At 45.4% G+C, this 18750-nt stretch overlaps 1 protein-coding gene across 17 annotated transcripts in view; it reads right to left on the bottom strand.

Annotated features, from left to right (window-relative positions):
* Nucleotides 1–18459, bottom strand: part of LOC112218283 (inositol hexakisphosphate and diphosphoinositol-pentakisphosphate kinase 1-like) — a 67945-nt gene extending 49486 nt beyond the window's left edge. For 2 of the 17 annotated variants that reach the window (XM_042301291.1, XM_042301297.1), the window contains exons 1-10: nt 18218–18455; nt 11461–12108; nt 10946–11153; nt 10471–10561; nt 10285–10370; nt 8680–8834; nt 8283–8384; nt 6617–6778; nt 5892–6013; nt 5581–5682 (exon numbers count right to left, since the gene is read on the bottom strand). In XM_042301291.1, the coding sequence (XP_042157225.1) occupies nt 5581–5682; nt 5892–6013; nt 6617–6778; nt 8283–8384; nt 8680–8834; nt 10285–10370; nt 10471–10561; nt 10946–11153; nt 11461–11628 (1196 nt within the window). In that variant the 5' untranslated portion in view covers nt 11629–12108; nt 18218–18455. Of the gene's footprint in view, nt 1–5580; nt 5683–5891; nt 6014–6616; nt 6779–8282; nt 8385–8679; nt 8835–10284; nt 10371–10470; nt 10562–10945; nt 11154–11460; nt 12109–18217 lie in introns of all 17 variants that reach the window. The other 15 variants (XM_042301293.1, XM_042301292.1, XM_042301289.1 and 12 more) reach the window with 14 other exon arrangements.
* Nucleotides 18460–18750: the final 291 nt, after the last annotated feature.

Here is an 18750-nt window from a genome sequence, read left to right as displayed (position 1 = left end):
AACTTTCCAAAGTTACTGGAATACTCAGTAATTTATACTTGAAGAACACACAAACATACAGTTGAAGTTGGAAGTTTACATACACATTAGCCAAATACAGTTAAACTCAGTTTTTCACAATTCTTGACGTTTAATCCTAGTAAAAAATCCCTGTTTTAGGTCAGTTAGGATCACCACTTTATTTTAAGAATGTGAAATGTCAGAATAATAGTGGAGAGAATGATTTCTTTCAGCTTTTATTTCTTTCATCAGATTCCCAGTGGGTCAGTATTAGTATTTGGTAGCATTGCCTTTAAATGGTTTAACTTGGGTCAAATGTTTCAGGTAGCCTTCCACAAGCTTCCCACAATATGTTGGGTGAATTTTGGCCCATTCCTCCTGACATAGCTGGTGTAACTGAGTCAGGTTTGTAGCCCTCCTTGCTCGCACATGCTTTTTCAGTTCTGCCCACACATTTCTATAGGATGAGGTCAGGGCTTTGTGATGGCCCCTCCTATACCTTGACTTTGTTGTCCTTAAGCCATTTTGCCACAACTTTGGAAGTACGCTTGGTGTCAGTGTCCATTTCGGGAAGACCCATTTGCGATCAAGCTTTAACTTCCTGACTGATGTCTTCAGATGTTGCTTCAATATATCCATTTTCCTGCATCATGATGCCATCTATTTAGTGAAGCGCACCAGTCCCTCCTGCAGCAAAGCACCCCCCCACAACATGATGCTGCCACCCCCGTGCTTCACGGTTGGGATGGTGTTCTTCGGCTTGCAAGCCTCCCCCTTTATCCTCCAAACATAACGATGGTCATTATGGCCAAACAGTTCTATTTTTGTATCATCAGACCGGAGGACATTTCTCCAAAACATACAATCTTTGTCCTCATGTGCAATTGCAAACCGTAGTCTGGCTTTATGGTGGTTTTGGAGCAGTGGCTTCTTCCTTGCGGAGCGGCCTTTCAGGTTATGTCGATATAGGACTTGTTTTACTGTGGATATAGATACTTTTGTACCGGTTTCTTCCAACATCTTCACAAGGTCCTTTGCTGTTGTTCTGCGATTGATTTGCACTTTCGCACCAAAGTACATTCATCTCTAGGAGACAGAACACGTCTCCTTCCTGAGGGATATGACGGCTGCGTAGTCCAATGGTGTTTATACTTGCGTACTATTGTTTGTACAGATGAACCTGGTACCTTCAGGCTTTTGGAAATTGCTTCCAAGGATGAACCAGACTTGTGGAGGTCTACCATTTTTTTCCTGAGGTCTTGGCTGATTTCTTTTGATTTTCCCACGATGTCAAGCAAAGAGGCACTGAAGGTAGGCCTTGAAATACATCCACAGGTACACCTCCAATTGACTCAAATTATGTCAATTAGCCTATCAGAAGCTTCTAAAGCCATGACATAACTTTATGGAATTTTACAAGCCGTTTAAAGGCACAGTCACCTTCGTGTATGTAAACTTCTGACCCACTGGAATTATGATACAGTCGATTATAAGTGAAATTATCTATCTGTAAACATTTTTGGGAAACATTACTTGTGTCATGCAAGTCCTCACCGACTTGCCAAAACAATAGTTTGTTAACAAGAAATTTGTGGAGTGGTTGAAACTGAGTTTTAATGACTACAACCTAAGTGTATGTAAACTTCTGACTTCACCTGTGCCCATATACACATAAATTCATCAAAAAAAGAAACGTCCCTTTTTCAGGACCCAGTCTTTCAATAACTCGTAAAAATCCAAATAACTTCACATATCTTCATTGTAAAGGATTTAAAAACACTGTTTCCCATGCTAATAAACAATTAATGAACATGCACCTGTGGAACGGTCGTTAAGAGACTAACAGCTTACAGACAGTAGGTAATTAAGGTCACCGAAATGACATCTTAGGACACTAGAGGCCTTTCTACTGACTCTGAAAAACACCAAAAGAAAGATGCCCAGGGTCCCATCTCATCTGCGTGAACGTGGATTAGGTATAATGCAAGGAGGCACGAGGACTGCAGATGTGGCCAGGGCAATAAGTTGCAATGTCCGTAATGTGAGACGCCTAAGACAGCGCTACAGGGAGCCAGGATGGACAGCTGATCGTCCTCGCAGTGGCAGACCATGTGTAACAACACCTGCACAGGATCGGTACATCTGAACATCACACCTTACAGGATGGCAACAACAACTGCCCGAGTTACACCAGGAACGCACAATCCCTCCATCAGTGCTCAGACTGTCCTCAATAGGCTGAGAGAGGCTGGACTGAGGGCTTGTAGGCCTGTTGTAAGGCAGGTCCTCACCAGACATCACCGGCAACAACGTCACCTATGGGCACAAACCCACCGTCGCTGGACCAGACAGGACTGGCAAAAAGTGCTCTTCAGTGACGAGCCGCAGTTTTGTCTCACCAGGGTTGATGGTCGGATTCGTCGAAGGAATGAGCGTTACACCGAGGCCTGTACTCTGGAGTGGGATCGAGGTGGAGGGTCCGTCATGGTCTGGGGAGGTGTGCCACAGAATCATCAGACTGCCTGCAATGACAATCAATGCTGTGCGTTACAGGGAAGACATCCTCCTCCCTCATGTGGTACCCTTCCTGCAGGCTCATCCTGACATGACCCTCCAGCATGACAATGCCACCAGCCATTCTGCTCGTTCTGTGAATGATTTCCTGCAAGACAGGAATGTCAGTGTTCTGCCATGGTCAGCGAAGAGCACAGATCTCAATCCCATTGAGCACGTCTGGGACCTGTTGGATCAGAGGGTGAGGGCTAGGGCCATTCCCCCCCAGAAATGTCCGGGAACTTGCAGGTGCCTTGGTGGAAGAGTGGGGTAACATTCCACCAAGAGTGGGGTAACATCTCACAGCAAGAACTGGCAAATCTGGTGCAGTCCATGAGGAGGAGATGCACTGCAGTAAATGCAGCTGGTGGCCACGCCAGATACGGACTGTTACTTTTGATTTTGACCCCCCCTTTGTTCAGGGACACATTATCCCATTTCTGTTAGTCACATGTCTGTGGAACTTGTTCAGTTTATGTCTCAGTTGTTGAATCTTGTTACGTTCATACAAGAGGTCGACCGATTATGATTTTTTTCAACGCCAATACCGATGCCGATTATTGGATAGCCAAAAAGGCCGATACCGATTAAATTTGCCGATTTATTTTATGAAATCTATTTGTAATAATGAAAATTGAATTAACACTTATTTTAACTTAATATAATACATCAATAAAATCAATTTAGGTTGTAGTTATTATAGGACTATTTCCCTCTATACCATTTGTATTTTATTAACCTTTGACTATTGGATGTTTTATAGGCACTTTAGTATTGCCAGTGTAACAGTATAGCCTCCGTCCCTCTCCTCGCTCCTCCCTGGTCTCGAACCAGCAACACAACGAAAACAGCCACCACATAGAAGCAGCGTTACCCATGCAGAGCAAGGGAAACAACCACCCCAAGGCTCAGAACGAGTGAAGTTTGAAATGCTATTAGCGAGCGCTAAGTAGTCAGCCATTTCACTTCGGTCACACCAGCCTCATCTCGGGAGTTGATAGGTTTGAAGTCATAAACAGCGCAATGCGTGACGCACAACGAAGAGCTGCTGGCAAAACGCACTAAAGTGCTGTTTAAATTAATGTTTACGCGCCTGCTTCTGCCTACCACCGCTCAGTCAGATACTTAGATACTTGTATGCTCAGTCAGATTATATGCAACACAGGACACGCTAGATAATATCTAGTAATATCATCAACCATGTGTAGTTAACTAGTGATTATGATTGATTGTTTATTATAGGATAAGTTTAATGCTAGCTAGCAACTTACCTTGGCTTACTGCATTTGCGTAACAGGCAGTCTCCTTGTGGAGTGCAACGAGAGAGAGGCAGGTCGTTATTGCGTTGGCCTAGTTAACTGTAAGGTTGCAAGATTGGATCCCCCGAGCTGACAATGTGAAAATCTGTCTTTCTGCCCCTGAACGAGGCAGTTAACCCACCGTTCCTAGGCCGTCATTGAAAATAAGAATGTGTTCTTAACTGACCTAGTTAAATAAAGATTAAATAAAGGTGTAAAAAAGTACAAAAATAAATCGGCGCCCAAAAATACCGATTTCCGATTGTTATGAAAACTTGAAATCGTCCGTAATTAATCAACCTCTAGTTCATACAAATATTTACACATTAAGTTTGGTGAAAATAGTTTACATACACAAATAAATTATTTATATCCGTGTCAATACTGTCCATGAGTCTCTAGTGGATAGACCATATGGTTAACAATGGCATTATTTTCAAATAATTCCACAACTCTTCCAACTATTTACTTTCAACTCTTCCAACTATTTGTTGAACACTTTTGTGGTTAATACATGATTCCATGTGTTATTTCATAGTTTTGATGTCTTCCCTATTATTCTACAAAGTAGAAAACAGTAAAAATATAGAAGAACCATAGAATGGGGAGGTGTCCAAACTTTTGACTGGTACTGTATATTACAGGCCACACAGAGGGCCAGAGATAATTCCAGACACCTGTGATAATCTGAAGTACCCAAAAAAGGCCACTAGAAGTCATGTCATAAAATTCCCCCAAAAACCTTGAAAGTTATCACATGCTGGTAGTTTACTGGTAAACTTAGAAAGCTTCCAGTAATGTACCCTCCCTTTGCAACTCTAGGTGACATTACTGATTTGTTTATTGTATTCATCCTTTATTTAGTCAGGAGAAATCCTGATGAGGGTTAAAAAAAACATAGGCAAATGGATATGGAAAACAGTGTCACACCTGGTATGAAGCAGGATCCTCTAGGAATCCTCTAGGAATACGTGACTCAAGACTGTGTTAGCCCAATGAGCTATGAAGCCTTGGAGTTTGCTGCAGGAGCTAACACAAGTCTTCAAGTTTCAAGAGAGGTTAGCCATCACGTGAGTATAGTTCACTAAACCACCTCTGTTAGACGACATCTAGTAGAAAAGAGCAGGAAGAGGAAGAGAGAAAAGAGCAGGGCAGGAAGAGGAGGAGAGAGAAGGGCAGGAAGAGAAGGAAGAGAAGAGCAGGAAGAGAAGGAGAGAGCAGGGCAGGAAGAGGAGGAGAGAGAAGGGCAGGAAGAGAAGGAGAGAGAAGAGCAGGAAGAGAAGGAGAGAGAAGAGCAGGAAGAGAAGGAGAGAAAAGAGCAGGAAGAGGAGGAGAGAAGGGCAGGAAGAGGAGGAGAGAAGGGCAGGAAGAGGAGGAGAGAAGGGCAGGAAGAGGAGGAGAGAGAAGGGCAGGAAGAGAAGGAAGAGAAGGAGAGAGAAGAGCAGGAGAGAGAAGGAGAGAGAAGAGCAGGAAGAGGAGGAGAGAAAAGAGCAGGAAGAGGAGGGAGAGAAAGGGCAGGAAGAGGAGGAGAGAAGGGCAGGAAGAGGAGGAGAGAAGGGCAGGAAGAGGAGGAGAGAGAAGGGCAGGAAGAGAAGGAAGAGCAGGAGAGAGAAGAGCAGGAAGAGCAGGAGAGATTAGAGCAGGAAGATAAGAGCAGGAAGAGGAGAGAGAAGAGCAGGAGAAAGAAGCAGGAGGCGGAAAGGAGGAAGAAAATGAGAAGAGTACTCACATGGTTCCTGAGGTGGTGGGGACTATAGGTATGTCCTCAGCCTCCATGGGGATGGACCAGGGGATGTGGAACTGAGGGGCCAGCTCTCGCATCACCATGTTCCTGTGCGGGGGACAACCAATGGAGTGAGCTAGAGCAGTGTTTGGGTTTTGAAAACGAATAGAGCGCGAGTTTGGATCCTGTCCAATTCAAGGAATGACATATGGCTTTAGATACCCAGCTGATCCTTGAGTGTCAAAGTGTAAATCAGGGGTTAAGCTGTAAGGATGACCGATAGTTGACCCCTCAGCATGACAGCTAGCCGCACCTACCCCAAGACCTTGGCACAGTCGTCATAGTACTTCATGGAGTTCTTCACAAAGCTGAAGCCATTGACGTCACAGACGAATGAGTGGCCATTCGCTCTCAAGAGGTCGAAGCCACACACCGTTTGCTGGGAGTGGAAGAATGCGTCAGTCAGCCATTCAAACTGAATGTAGCCAAATCAAGTCAAGTGCTTCTTAAAGTGCTTCTTAAAGTTGCAATATGCAGAAAATCACTTGGCCATTTCCTGGTTGCAAAAATTGGAATAGTTTGTCTAATTTCAGTCTGTGTGACAAAACAAGCCATGCATAGTGTAGAAAATCATTGTACCATCTAAACCACTGTGAAATATAGCATTTTCAGCTGTTTGAAGCTGGTGTACAACACCAAAAGTGAAAGACGCAAAAGCATAGGAATAGCACACAGCACAGATCTACTGCGTAGACTGAGAATGACGTTCTAGAAAACTCACATTTCTATGTGAATTTGGTCAGATCGCCCCAAATATTTAAAGACGGCTCCTACCTTCATCTTCTTTCATTCATCTGCACTGATCAGAAAATACATCAGTGGCTTTCACCTACCCGGCTCCTGCACAATCATTGCAGACGAAGGAAATAAGACGAGGTTGAGGAGAGGAACCATCTTCAGACTATCGGGATAGTTTTAAGAAGTTTAAAGGCTTCCGGTTGATTTGGAGAGAAGAGTGGTCTGATCGGTTGAAAAGCCTCACCTTGAAGGCCAGGCAGACCTTGCGGGCCACCAGTTTCTCCATGGCGGTGAGCATGACAGGGTAGCGGATCTCCTTCCCCTCGCTGTCCCGCTCCACCTTACCGTCCAGGGCCGGGGACTTCCTTGCCTCAGCATGGGCATAGTCAGGACCCACTGTGTACACCTGATACGACATCTTATTATACACACAGTCAGGTCCCAGTGTTCACCTGATATCATATCATACTAGCAGTACTCCGCCCTTACGGGCAGTACATCATTGGGTATGAATCATTTCTTTGATTTGCATCAAACACCTTTTTGGATAGGCTATACCAGCATTCTCAGCTACCGAGCATTTTAAAAACTCCCATAGGCCTATTTCCCCTGAGATCATTGTTTATTGTGCACTTATTTTCGCTTTAAAAAATTCTGCTGGCCTACCATGGGTCGGCAAGTAGCCTAGTGGTTAGAGCGTTGCCTAGTAACCGGAAGGTAGCAAGATCGAATCCCCGAGGTGACAAGGTAAAAATCTGTCGTTCTGCCCCTGAACAAGGCAGTTAACCCACTGTTCCTAGGACGTCATTGAAAATAAGAATCTGTTCTTAATCAACTTGCCGAGTTAAATAAAAAAATACAGTAGGGCTCCAGACTAACATTTCCCCCCTCGTGCTGCCACTAACATTTCCACCCCCCCCCTCGTGCTGCCACTAACATTTCCCCCCTCGTGCTGCCACTAACATTTCCCCCTCGTTCTGCCACTAACATTCCCCCCCTCGTTCTGCCACTAACATTTCCGCCCCCTCGTTCTGCCACTAACATTTCCCCCCTCGTTCTGCCACTAACATTTCCCCCTCGTTCTGCCACTAACATTCCCCCCTCGTTCTGCCACTAACATTTCCCCCCCTCGTTCTGCCACTAACATTTCCCCCCTCGTTCTGCCACTAACATTTCCCCCCCTCGTGCTGCCACTAACATTTCCCCCCTCGTGCTGCCACTAACATTTCCCCTCGTTCTGCCACTAACATTTCCCCCCCTCGTTCTGCCACTAACATTTCCCCCCTCGTTCTGCCACTAACATTTCCCCCCCACTAACATCCCCCTCGCTGCCACTAACATTTCCCCCTGCCACTCGTGCTGCCACTAACATTTCCCCCTCGTGCTGCCACTAACATTTCCCCCCTCGTGCTGCCACTAACATTTCCCCCCCCTCGTGCTGCCACTAACATTTCCCCCCCTCGTGCTGCCACTAACATTTCCCCCCTCGTGCTGCCACTAACATTTCCCCCTGCCACTCGTTCCCCCCGTTCTGCCACTAACATTTCCCCCCTCGTTCTGCCACTAACATTTCCCCCTCGTTCTGCCACTAACATTTCCCCCCTCGTGCTGCCACTAACATTTCCCCCCTCGTGCTGCCACTAACATTTCCCCCCCCTCGTGCTGCCACTAACATTTCCCCCCTCGTGCTGCCACTAACATTTCCCCCTCGTGCCACTAACATTTTCAGATGATGGCGCCAGCCTATGATCACGGCCACGCAATAGAACAAAAATAAGAATCATGTTATGAAGTCATTCACACTGCTATTGCCATGGTATGATTCAGGAAGTCATTTGTTACATCTAAACAGGTCCGAGCAGGAGACGAGAAGACACGGCTCGCACACCAGCACACACTTAAGATGATACCTTGACATCAGTGCCGTCCGTTGGCATGAACTCCTCGTATATGTAGGAGCCAGTCTTCCTCACACAGCTCTCTGGGGAGTACACACTGCTGCGGCTCCCTATCTACAGGAGAGAGGGGATCATTCATATGCTTATGAGAGTGCTTGATTCCGCCTGACAGATGGGCAGGGTTTGCACTTTTGGGACGATTTCCATGGGTTTCATTCGGTCAGGCAAGACCAATCAAGTGCAGCTACAATATTTCAAATGGAGGGCTAAAAGTTGGAGTACCGAGTGGGTATAATTGAGTATCAGACCTTTCTGCACGGCATGGCTCCTAAAGCTTCCGCCCCCTCCGCTATCGTTTCAACAGCATGACCCACTTGAAGCCAACTGTACCGCCCTAGTCCCTCAGTACCTTTCTGAAGAGTCTCTGGCTGCCCCCTCCAGCTGAGGTGGGGTAGTAGATGTAGACATTGTGGTCCTCTGCGCACACGGGCTTCTCCACAAAGGGCTTGGGGAACACCTCCCCGTTCACCTCCACATGATCCTCCCCCTCGACCAGGTTACATTCTGGGACGCAGACACACACACACCAGTCCTTTAGAGACAGAGTTCAATCAGGGTCTAAAAAAAAGCACACTTGAATGAATGCCCCATTCCAAATTGGTCTATAAAACCCTATTCATAGGCGCAATTTGGATCCGAAAGGATTGGGCAGGTGTTCATGTTCATAGCCTTCATCTTCAATAGAACAGGCCTACAACTATGCAAACCTTTAAAGCAGCGGCCGCCAACCTTTTGTTGAACCCGTCAATTCTGGTCTTCATTTTGACAGTTTGTTGCAAAAGTGCTATAATTTGGGTATTTTAGTAGTACATCTAGCTTGATTTGATTTGATTTGATTTATTTGATTTAGCTCTTTTTGCCCCTGGCGGATCCATTCCACTGAAATCGTGACGTAGAGGCACCTTGAGAAAGTTCCTATACGTCATCTCAAGACGGTATGAAATACACCCCCTTCTAGATGTGCTGGGTGGTACCACCTCAAGGTTTACTATGAAAGCAGGTGACAGCATGCCTTATTTGGCAATGGTCCCGGTTAGCGGAGTAGGCAAATATTATTTTTTTTGCATGATGCTTCCTTGACTAGACTACTGACGTTACACAAAATGTTTGAAAAGCCAGTAAGGCACAATTCCGTGTCCGGGCCAACGTTTTTGCTTGCCTTTTCATATGCAGCTGTGCTTTTACGAAGAGGGGGGGGGGGGACATGTATGCTACGAGGATTATACGTTTATATTCTTAGCTCCATCCATCGTGACGAGAAATAGATGACAAATCGGCATGTCAACAAGTATTTTTCCCGAACCACCGACTGATCGGGTGACGGTCCACTAAAACAGGGGGCTGATAGTTCAAAATGGTTGGGAGGGTCATTTTTATTTTTCAAATCCTTTATTTACAATATTCATCCCACACCTCTACCCCGGGAAAAGTTCAAGGATACCTGTGCTAAGGTTCGCCCCGGTAGTAGTTGTAACTTTTTTTTATTACAGTACCCAAGAGCAATCGGTGTGAATTTGACCATTGGAAAAATGAGCTACCACGTAAATACTGCAACCCGGGTTGGATTGAGCCCCTCATCTTCATTTTCAAGGCGATGATTGCACTTTTCTTCCCAACACGCAATGACTGTGAATTTCAAAAGATTTCCTTTGCGCACCACGGCAATAGGCGTCAGGAACTCAGTGCCTTCCCACTGTGAGCTAACAACCCAGAGCCATATTTGCTCGCAATGCACATCAGTTTCTTATTCGACTGTGCGAGTGGACTTTGATAAGTATGCTTTAGTGAGAGTGTTGGGACCAGTTACAACTACATTTACAGACAAAGGGTTTTAAGTTTGTTTCTTTTCTCATCTTGGCTCCCAGAAGCAAAACGTACGTCCACGCGAGCCAGCTGATCGATTTTTAAACGGTAACAGTCTGTCACAAGAGACTAGTTGTGTTGTAACACTCACCTTCAGGTCTGTCTGGGTCTCGGGTTAACACAGCGTAACGTGGAAGATCAATGCCCTCCTCCTGCAAGATACGATACACCTCCCTCCTGAAGGGGACGTGAGACAGAACGTTTACGACGGAGCAAGTCAACAGACTCCGAGACAAAGTAGGAGCAGGAAGTTGAGCGTCTGTGTTCCCCGGTATACCTGTCTTGTATGTAGTACTGCATGTTCAGGTCATTGATGAGAAGTGGGTTTCTGAGGTTGGCGTACTCTACCGCTTTGTCCAATGGGAAACCTACAAAGCCACCCCCATACATGCATTCATATACACAGAACACAACCATATAATTACAGGAAATGGAAGAAAATTCCTCAACCATTACATTGTCGTTCCATTGGTCTGTATACTGGTGTCCTAAATATATTTCCATTTCCCCCCCATGTTTATTTTCCTTTTCTCCTAAGATGTACCCCATTTAAACCAGGACAAGTCAGACGTACACTATGACTAAACATGAGCAAGACGGGAATGACTGTGTTGGGTATGTACAGATAGTATTCCATGTATACTTACTGTATATTGGCGTGCATATACATTATACACGTTAATCTGTGCAATGGGCGTGCGCACGCCAGTACCTGATGCACGTAATCGTATGCGGTGGGTGAACATACGTACGTTCGTTTGTACCTTTGGAGTGGAAGGAGACGAGGCAGTCGCACAGGGGCCATTTGTCCACGGGCTCGTTGAGGATGACCTCCTCGGGGAAGATGACCACGGTGATGTACTCAAACTTACATAGCCTTTCCATGATCTGGGTCATGGGCTTGGACTTGGACTTCTTCATCATGGAGCAGATGCCCACCACGATCTGCCTCTCTGGAGGCTGGGCGAACAGAGAGGAAGGGAAAGAGGTCACTCTGCATCTTACTGTTTGTAATGTGCTGTACATGATGTGATTACTTGTGCGAGGTGAAGCCTAAGCCAATTTTCCATCTTTCCTCTGTCCGGGTCATCTGTCCTCACCTTCTTCTCAAAATGCATTGAAGGAGAAGGTCTGAGGAGAGGGACCTTGGATCTTTATCTCCAATGCGGTTTGAGGAGGTGGCGAGGAAAGAGGAAGCAAAGTAGGAATCAAGTAAAGACGAATTGGGAAAGGGCCTCTTTCTCGCCGTCTTCATGCACCCACTTACCGAGTCGTAATCCTCATCCTCCTCTTTTCCCTGCCCCTCCTCCTCTCCTTTTTGCATCTCTCCCTCATTCTTCATGCCTCCTTCCTCTGGGCCTTGATGACCTTCATAGGCAAACACAGACGTGGGATTCCCACTCTGGCCCCACCCCTCTCCTCCAGTCTCTGACATTGACAGAGTGGGGACGTCACTCAAAGTTCCGGCGCATCTTTGCGTGCCAGTACACAGTAGGAGGGTGTGAGGTAATAAGAGGGAAGGCTCAGATCACCTTACCGACAACGGGGAGTAGGCACTGGTGATGCCTCTTTAAAATGCCCCTCAGGGGTTGATGAAGGTGTAACGAATTGGAGTAGGGCGAGGGGAAAGACTCTGGGTCTGGGTGCACCAGGTTTATATAGAGGACAGTGCTGAGGTAGTAATTCGAGGGGAGGGTTCTCATGGGTTAGGAAGCAAGCTCTAGGGTGTTGACTTGGGGTGAGGTAAGTAGTCAGGGGTGAGGTAGGTAGAGGACAGAGCCCGAGTTGGGGAAGGAGTAACCTCCCTGTGTCAGGAGAGCGGTCTCATTCTGAAAAGTGGCATCACTCTGGCCTGAGGAGGATGAGATGAGCGGTTCACAAATGGTTCCTCCACAGTCTCACCATCAGCCACCACCTACAGGAGGACAACACAGAAAGGCAGAAGCAGATAATGGCACGACTATGGTACAGAACATGTAAAAGATAAAACCCTGTAGAGACATGGCTGAGTGCTTGTTACAACGTCTAATTACGGCTGTCTAATAATGCTGCCTCGTCTCTCTACACTCAATGTGTTTGGGCAATTCCACAGTAACGGAATTACACTTTTCAGTCTTCTCAGTTCGCTGCAGCTAGCGACTCAAACGGGACAGTTTTACCTCAATCTCTTCATTCGAAGACTCAAATCATGGACATTCTTACTGACAGTTGTGGCTGCTGTCGTGATGTATTGTTGTCTCTACCTTCTTGTCCTTTGTGCTGTTGTCTGTGCCCAAAAATGTTTGTACCCTGTTTTGTGCTGCTTCCATGTTGTGTTGCTGCCATGCTGTGTGGTCATGTGTTGTGCTGCTGCCATGCTGTGTGGTCATGTGTTGTGCTACTTCCATGTGCTTGCTGCCATGCTGTGTGGTCATGTGTTGTGCTACTGCCATGCTGTGTGGTCATGTGTTGTGCTACTTCCATGTGCTTGCTGCCATGCTGTGTGGTCATGTGTTGTGCTGCTTCCATGTTGTGTTGCTGCCATGCTGTGTGGTCATGTGTTGTGCTGCTGCCATGCTGTGTGGTCATGTGTTGTGCTACTTCCATGTGCTTGCTGCCATGCTGTGTGGTCATGTGTTGTGCTACTTCCATGTGCTTGCTGCCATGCTGTGTGGTCATGTGTTGTGCTACTGCCATGCTGTGTGGTCATGTGTTGTGCTACTTCCATGTGCTTGCTGCCATGCTGTGTGGTCATGTGTTGTGCTGCTTCCATGTTGTGTTGCTGCCATGCTGTGTGGTCATGTGTTGTGCTGCTGCCATGCTGTGTGGTCATGTGTTGTGCTACTTCCATGTGCTTGCTGCCATGCTGTGTGGTCATGTGTTGTGCTACTTCCATGTGCTTGCTGCCATGCTGTGTGGTCATGTGTTGTGCTGCTGCCATGCTGTGTGGTCATGTGTTGTGCTACTTCCATGTGCTTGCTGCCATGCTGTGTGGTCATGTGTTGTGCTGCTGCCATGTGTGTGCTGCTGCCATGCTGTGTGGTCATGTGTTGTGCTGCTGCCATGCTGTGCTGCTGCCATGCTGTGTGGTCATGTGTTGTGCTGCTTCCATGCTGTGTGGTCATGTGTTGTGCTGCTGCCATGCTGTGTGGTCATGTGTTGTGCTGCTTCCGTGTTGTGCTGCTTCCATGTTGTGCTGCTGCCATGCTGTGTGGTCATGTGTTGTGCTGCTGCCATGCTGTGTGGTCATGTGTTGTGCTGCTGCCATGCTGTGTGGTCATGTGTTGTGCTGCTTCCATGTTGTGCTGCTGCCATGTTGTTGTCATGTGTTGCTGCCATACTATGTTGTTGTCTTAGGTCTCTCTTTATGTAGTGTTGCCTCTCGTGGCCTTTTGGTAGGCCGTCATTGTAAATAAGAATACGTTCTTAACTGACTTGCCTAGTAAAAATAAAAGGCTAAATTAATACAAATACACTGACAAATTTGAAGAAATACCATAGTATTCACTTCAGAGGTTTTGCAGACTTCCTTGAAAAGGCTCACGGTCACATGCATCTTTAGTCAACAATATTTCCCTCCAATGACAGAATTCAATGACTACACTAACCCCAAAAAAATACAACTCAGGGAATCAAACATTTTGGCTTGTATCTCATAAATACCAGGGTTTTAAAAATAAATAAAAAACAGTGGACTTGAGTGCAAATTAAAACATAACCAAGAGGAGGACTTGTCCTCAGTCAGTAGCCTGCCAGAACTGGTTCCTGTCTCTTTTAGCAATGCCCTTTCCCGCCCACCAATCAAAACAGCTGACTTCCAGGAAAAATCTCCAGAAACAGCCAGCCTAGCCCAGATCATATCACCGCTCACAGAAGCCAGCCAAGAGGCTCATAAGGCACTTCCTACACAAGGCCATGACCGATAGGGCCTTGGTAGTTGGGAACAGATTCCAAAAATTGTCAGATCCCAGTCACACTCCCAGGACAAAAAACTAATTTCACGATATACTATATCACGCTATAGAATGCTAGCACAGACAGCTCGTGTCCACACGTATATCAACTTCGTCACACAAAACGTGTGAACATGGGTAAGTCTGGTCCCCAGAATAGCCTGCCCTTTACTCAGTGTGTTGAAAGGGGAAGAGGCATAAGAGGAGGCGGAGCGAGGAGGGTGGCCGGTAGAGAGCATATTGGGTGCAGAGGCCTACTCTAGTAACGGCAAACAAGCATAACTCCTCGCTCTCCTCGAAGGCGTTGACAGGCCACACTAAACCATGTGGAAGCCCATCTTGGCCACCCGAGGTCAGGGAAACACACTCGGGAAATAAACAAACTCATAAATACGCAGCTACAACAACAGTGTAAAGACAGTCGGCGCCGCCATCCTCCCTAGACACACAGTAGTAAGGCTATTTGGCATTGAGTAACTGGGAAGATCGGACTACTGAAGCGATAACATTAAATAAAAACTACAGTTTGTCAGGAGTTTTGAGTGTTAAGCCCATTGTCTGTCTGTCGGCACAACACTAGCCTTGTTTCTCATCTCCAATCCTCTGTTCCTCACTGTGCTTCAGTCATCCCTTTGCCTCGCCATCAAATGTTTCTCGGATTCTTCAGTCAAAAAAAGGCACTGCGTCCTTTGACAACCTATGACTAACAAACCAAAAGGCCTGATTGAACACGTCCCCATCTCCCTTTGGCATCGCCCAACCCACCATCTGACAGCGAGTCACTTCCGCCACCCAAATTTGGGCGGCCCCAATAAAAGGCCTTTAACCTTTGAGACCGTATCCTGTAGAAAGTCAGGCCGCACAGTTTATGATAGGGGTGGAATTATTAGCTGAGCGCTCACAAAAAAAGCCTCTATCACACTCAGTGAGAACAGGCCCAATGACACAGGAAATGTCTCTGCAAATAGGAGGAGACACATACTGTCCATTTAGGGTCTTTCCTTTCCATACAAGGAGTGAAGAAGACTGAAAAGACAGGCACAGTCAGAGTATTGTCGTCTGCCAATTGCCATTTACTTGTGAACTTTGAAGCCAGCATAGACGTGTTTACTATGAAAACACAAAGTATGCCACCATATGCCTAGTGAGTCATATAGCCTAACAGTTACTATCAGTGCACGGTAAACTGAAGAGCCTGTCAGTGCAGGTGATCAGTTTGTTATCAGCGAAGCCTCTAAATCATTAAATAAACTGTTAATGATTATGTTCAATAGTCTGGAGTAGACTGGAGGACTGAACCTGTCGAAGACGAATGCCAATACCTCATTCCCCATCCTCGGCCACCAATCACAAAAATAGCCAAAACCCACAAGTTCTCCATATCCCAACACTCCCTCACTCTGAAGGGGCAGTACTGCAGAGGACAGACAATACATGAGGCTTTGAGGAATGCATGACAAATAATTACTGTACAAACAAAGATGCCCTCTGGGTCATTCAATCTCATGACTCTCTTTATTTATGGTTTCATAACTTCATTGTGTGAATTGTTTGCATTTGATTGTTAGTGTACAGTGCAGTCGGAAAGTATTCAGACCCCTTGACTTTTTCAAAATGTTGTTACGTTACAGCCTTATTCTAAAATGGATTTATTTTATTTTATTATATATATATACATTATATAAAATAAAAACACATGCATACATACACACACGCATAGAAAGATCTCAATCTACACACAATACCCCATGAATTCAAAACAGGTTTTTAGAAATGTTTGCTAATGTATTGAAAGAAAAACGACTGAAATATCACATTTACATAAGTATTCAGACCCTTTACTCAGTACTTTGTTGAAGCCCCTTTGGCAGTGATTACAGCGGAGTCCTCTTGGGTATGACGCTACAAGCTTGGCACACCTGTATTTGGGGAGTTTCTCCCATTCTTCTCTGTAGATCCTCTCAAGCTCTGTCAGGTTGGATGGAGAGCGTCGTTGCACAGCTATTTTCAAGTCTCTCCAGAGATGTTCGACCGGGTTCAGGTCCGGGCTCTAGCTAAGCCACTCAAGGACATACAGAGACTTGTCCCGAAGCCACTCCTGTGTTGTCTTGGCTGTGTGCTTAGGGTCATTGTCCTGTTGGAAGGTGAACCTTCGCCCCAGTCTGAGGTTCTGGAACAGATTTTCAAATTCAGATTTTCTCTCTGTACTTTGCTACGTTCATCTTTCCCTCTAGCCTGACTATTCTCCAAGTCCCTGCCGATGAAAAACATCCCTACAGCATGATGCTGCCACCACCATGCTTCACAGGGATGTTGCCAGGTTTCCTTCAGATGTGACACTTGACAATCAGGCCAAAGAGTTAAATCTTGGTTTCATCAGACTAGAGAATCTTCTCTCTCATGGTCTAAGAGTCTTTAGGTGCCTTTTGGCAAACTCCAAGTGGGCTGTCATGTGCCTTATACTGAGGAGTGGCTCCGGTCTGGCCACTCTACCATAAAGGCCTGATTGGTGGAATGCTGCAGAGATGTTTGTCCTTCAGGGAGGTTCTCCCATCTCCAGAGGAACTCTGGAGGTATGTCAGAGTGACCATCGTGTTTTTGGTCACCTCCCTGACAAAGGCCCTCTTCCCCCAATTATTTATTTATATATATATATATATATGCACCTTTATTTAACTAGGCAAGTCAGTTTAAGAACAAAATCTTATTTACAATGACGGCCTACAACGGACCAATTGTGCACCGTGATATGGGACTCCCAATCATGGCCGGATGTGATACAGCCTGGATTCTAACCAGGGTCTGTAGTGATGCCTCTAACACTGAGATGCAGTGTCTTAGACTGCTGCGCCACTCGGGAGCCCTAAAATAAGTAGCAGCGGCGGGACTGCTCAGTTTGGCCGGGCGGCTCTAGCTCTAGGAAGAGTCTTGGTGGTTACAAACTTCTTCCATTTAAGAATGATGGAGGCTACTGTGTTTTGGGGGACCTTCAATGCTATAGAAATGCTCTGACATGCACAGGGACCATATTTAAAACAGTTGTGTGCCTTTCCAAGTCATGTTCAATCAATTGAATTTACCACATGTGGACTCAAATCAAGCTGTAGAAACATTTCAAGGAAGATCAATGGAAACAGGATGCACCTGAGCTCAATGTCGAGTCTCATTGCAAAGGGTCTGAATACTTATGTATATAAGGTATTTCAGTTTTTATTTATAATAAATTAGCAAACATTTCTAAAAACCTGTTTTTGCTTGGTCATTATGGAGTATTGTGTGTAGATTGATGAGGGGGAAAAAATAATTTAAATCAAATTTTAGAATGAGGCTGTAATGTAATAAAATGTGGAAAAAGCAAATGGGTCTGAATACTTTCCGAAGGGACTGTATATCAATTCCCCATTACATATATCACCAGTAGTACATTTACTGCTAATTTCTATCATTTCTAATCTACAATGTTTGCTACTTTGGTTAATTAAGGTAATTATTTTTAAGGCATTCAAATGTATTATTCCAGTCTTCCCGTTCTCATTGCCTGAGTGGACACATTGTTTGCAGAGTGCACAAGCTATGCTTCACTTGTGAGAAACAAGTTTGTTTTGCAGTATAACTGCATTTCAAGTGCAGTTAACTGCAGTTAATCTGCATTCAAAATATCACAGTTGACTGCGGTTATTGCAGTTTCAAAAGCCAGTCTGAGAGGAAGTAACCTACCTACATTACACAAAAGGAAAGCAAGGAAATTGTCGAACACTGAAACAGAAGTCAAAATAGCCACGAATGTTTGTTAACATTTTTTTTTTTAATCGTTTGGAAATACGCTTTGGAAGCTGTCTGTCACGAATGGTTCGTGTATGTTCCTGTCAAGAAAGTGTGCCGCTTTTCAATGAACTCTACTGTGTACACTGTGACAACCTCGCCTCAGTGCCTAACGTTAATTATTTAGCGTGGCAATACATATTACAACGTAGACCACTGCAGCCTATACTTCGTTACAACGTAACTAAGTACACTTCACATTACAGCCAACCGCAATATCGATTATGAATAGTGTAAGAAGTGTTGCGGTCTTAAAATACAGTTACTTACTTATTGATAATTTGAGTTATAACCAGCTGTCAAGTTCTTTGTCCTTTGATAGTTGTTTTGTTGTGCAACCGCGAAAGTTGAGCACGGTAATGTTTTTCTTCTTCTTAAACTTGTAAACTTGGATCGCAACGGTGAGGTCTATACACCACCACCTACTGTACTGGCGTCTGATGCCGGACACGGCCTCCCTATTCATCAATTCAGTTTATCTAGCGCTGTTTACACCTACTGTTCCAGAGTGTGACTATATTAAACTTCGTAGAAAAATTGCCCCCCTCAACTAACCCTACACCCGTTTCCACTACTTGGCCCTATCTGATCCTACACCAGGGGCGGCAGCCTGGGACGAAAGGATACTATCGCTCAACACAGCTTGTAACTATTGTGTAGTTAAACCTGATAGCCCCAAGTACTTCTCTGCAGCTTCCAGCACCACAGCAATTTATGTGTTTTACATTCCATTTCTGCGGTACAGTTGATAACCATTGCTATGAATGCTAAATATTCAACATTACTGTAGCACATGTTATTCA

Source organism: Oncorhynchus tshawytscha, linkage group LG19 (genome assembly GCF_018296145.1).
Source record: "Oncorhynchus tshawytscha isolate Ot180627B linkage group LG19, Otsh_v2.0, whole genome shotgun sequence".
Classification (NCBI taxonomy): Eukaryota; Metazoa; Chordata; class Actinopteri; order Salmoniformes; family Salmonidae; genus Oncorhynchus; species Oncorhynchus tshawytscha.
The sequence above is the reverse complement of the archived record's forward strand: the minus strand, read 5'-3'. Positions and strand labels throughout refer to the sequence as shown.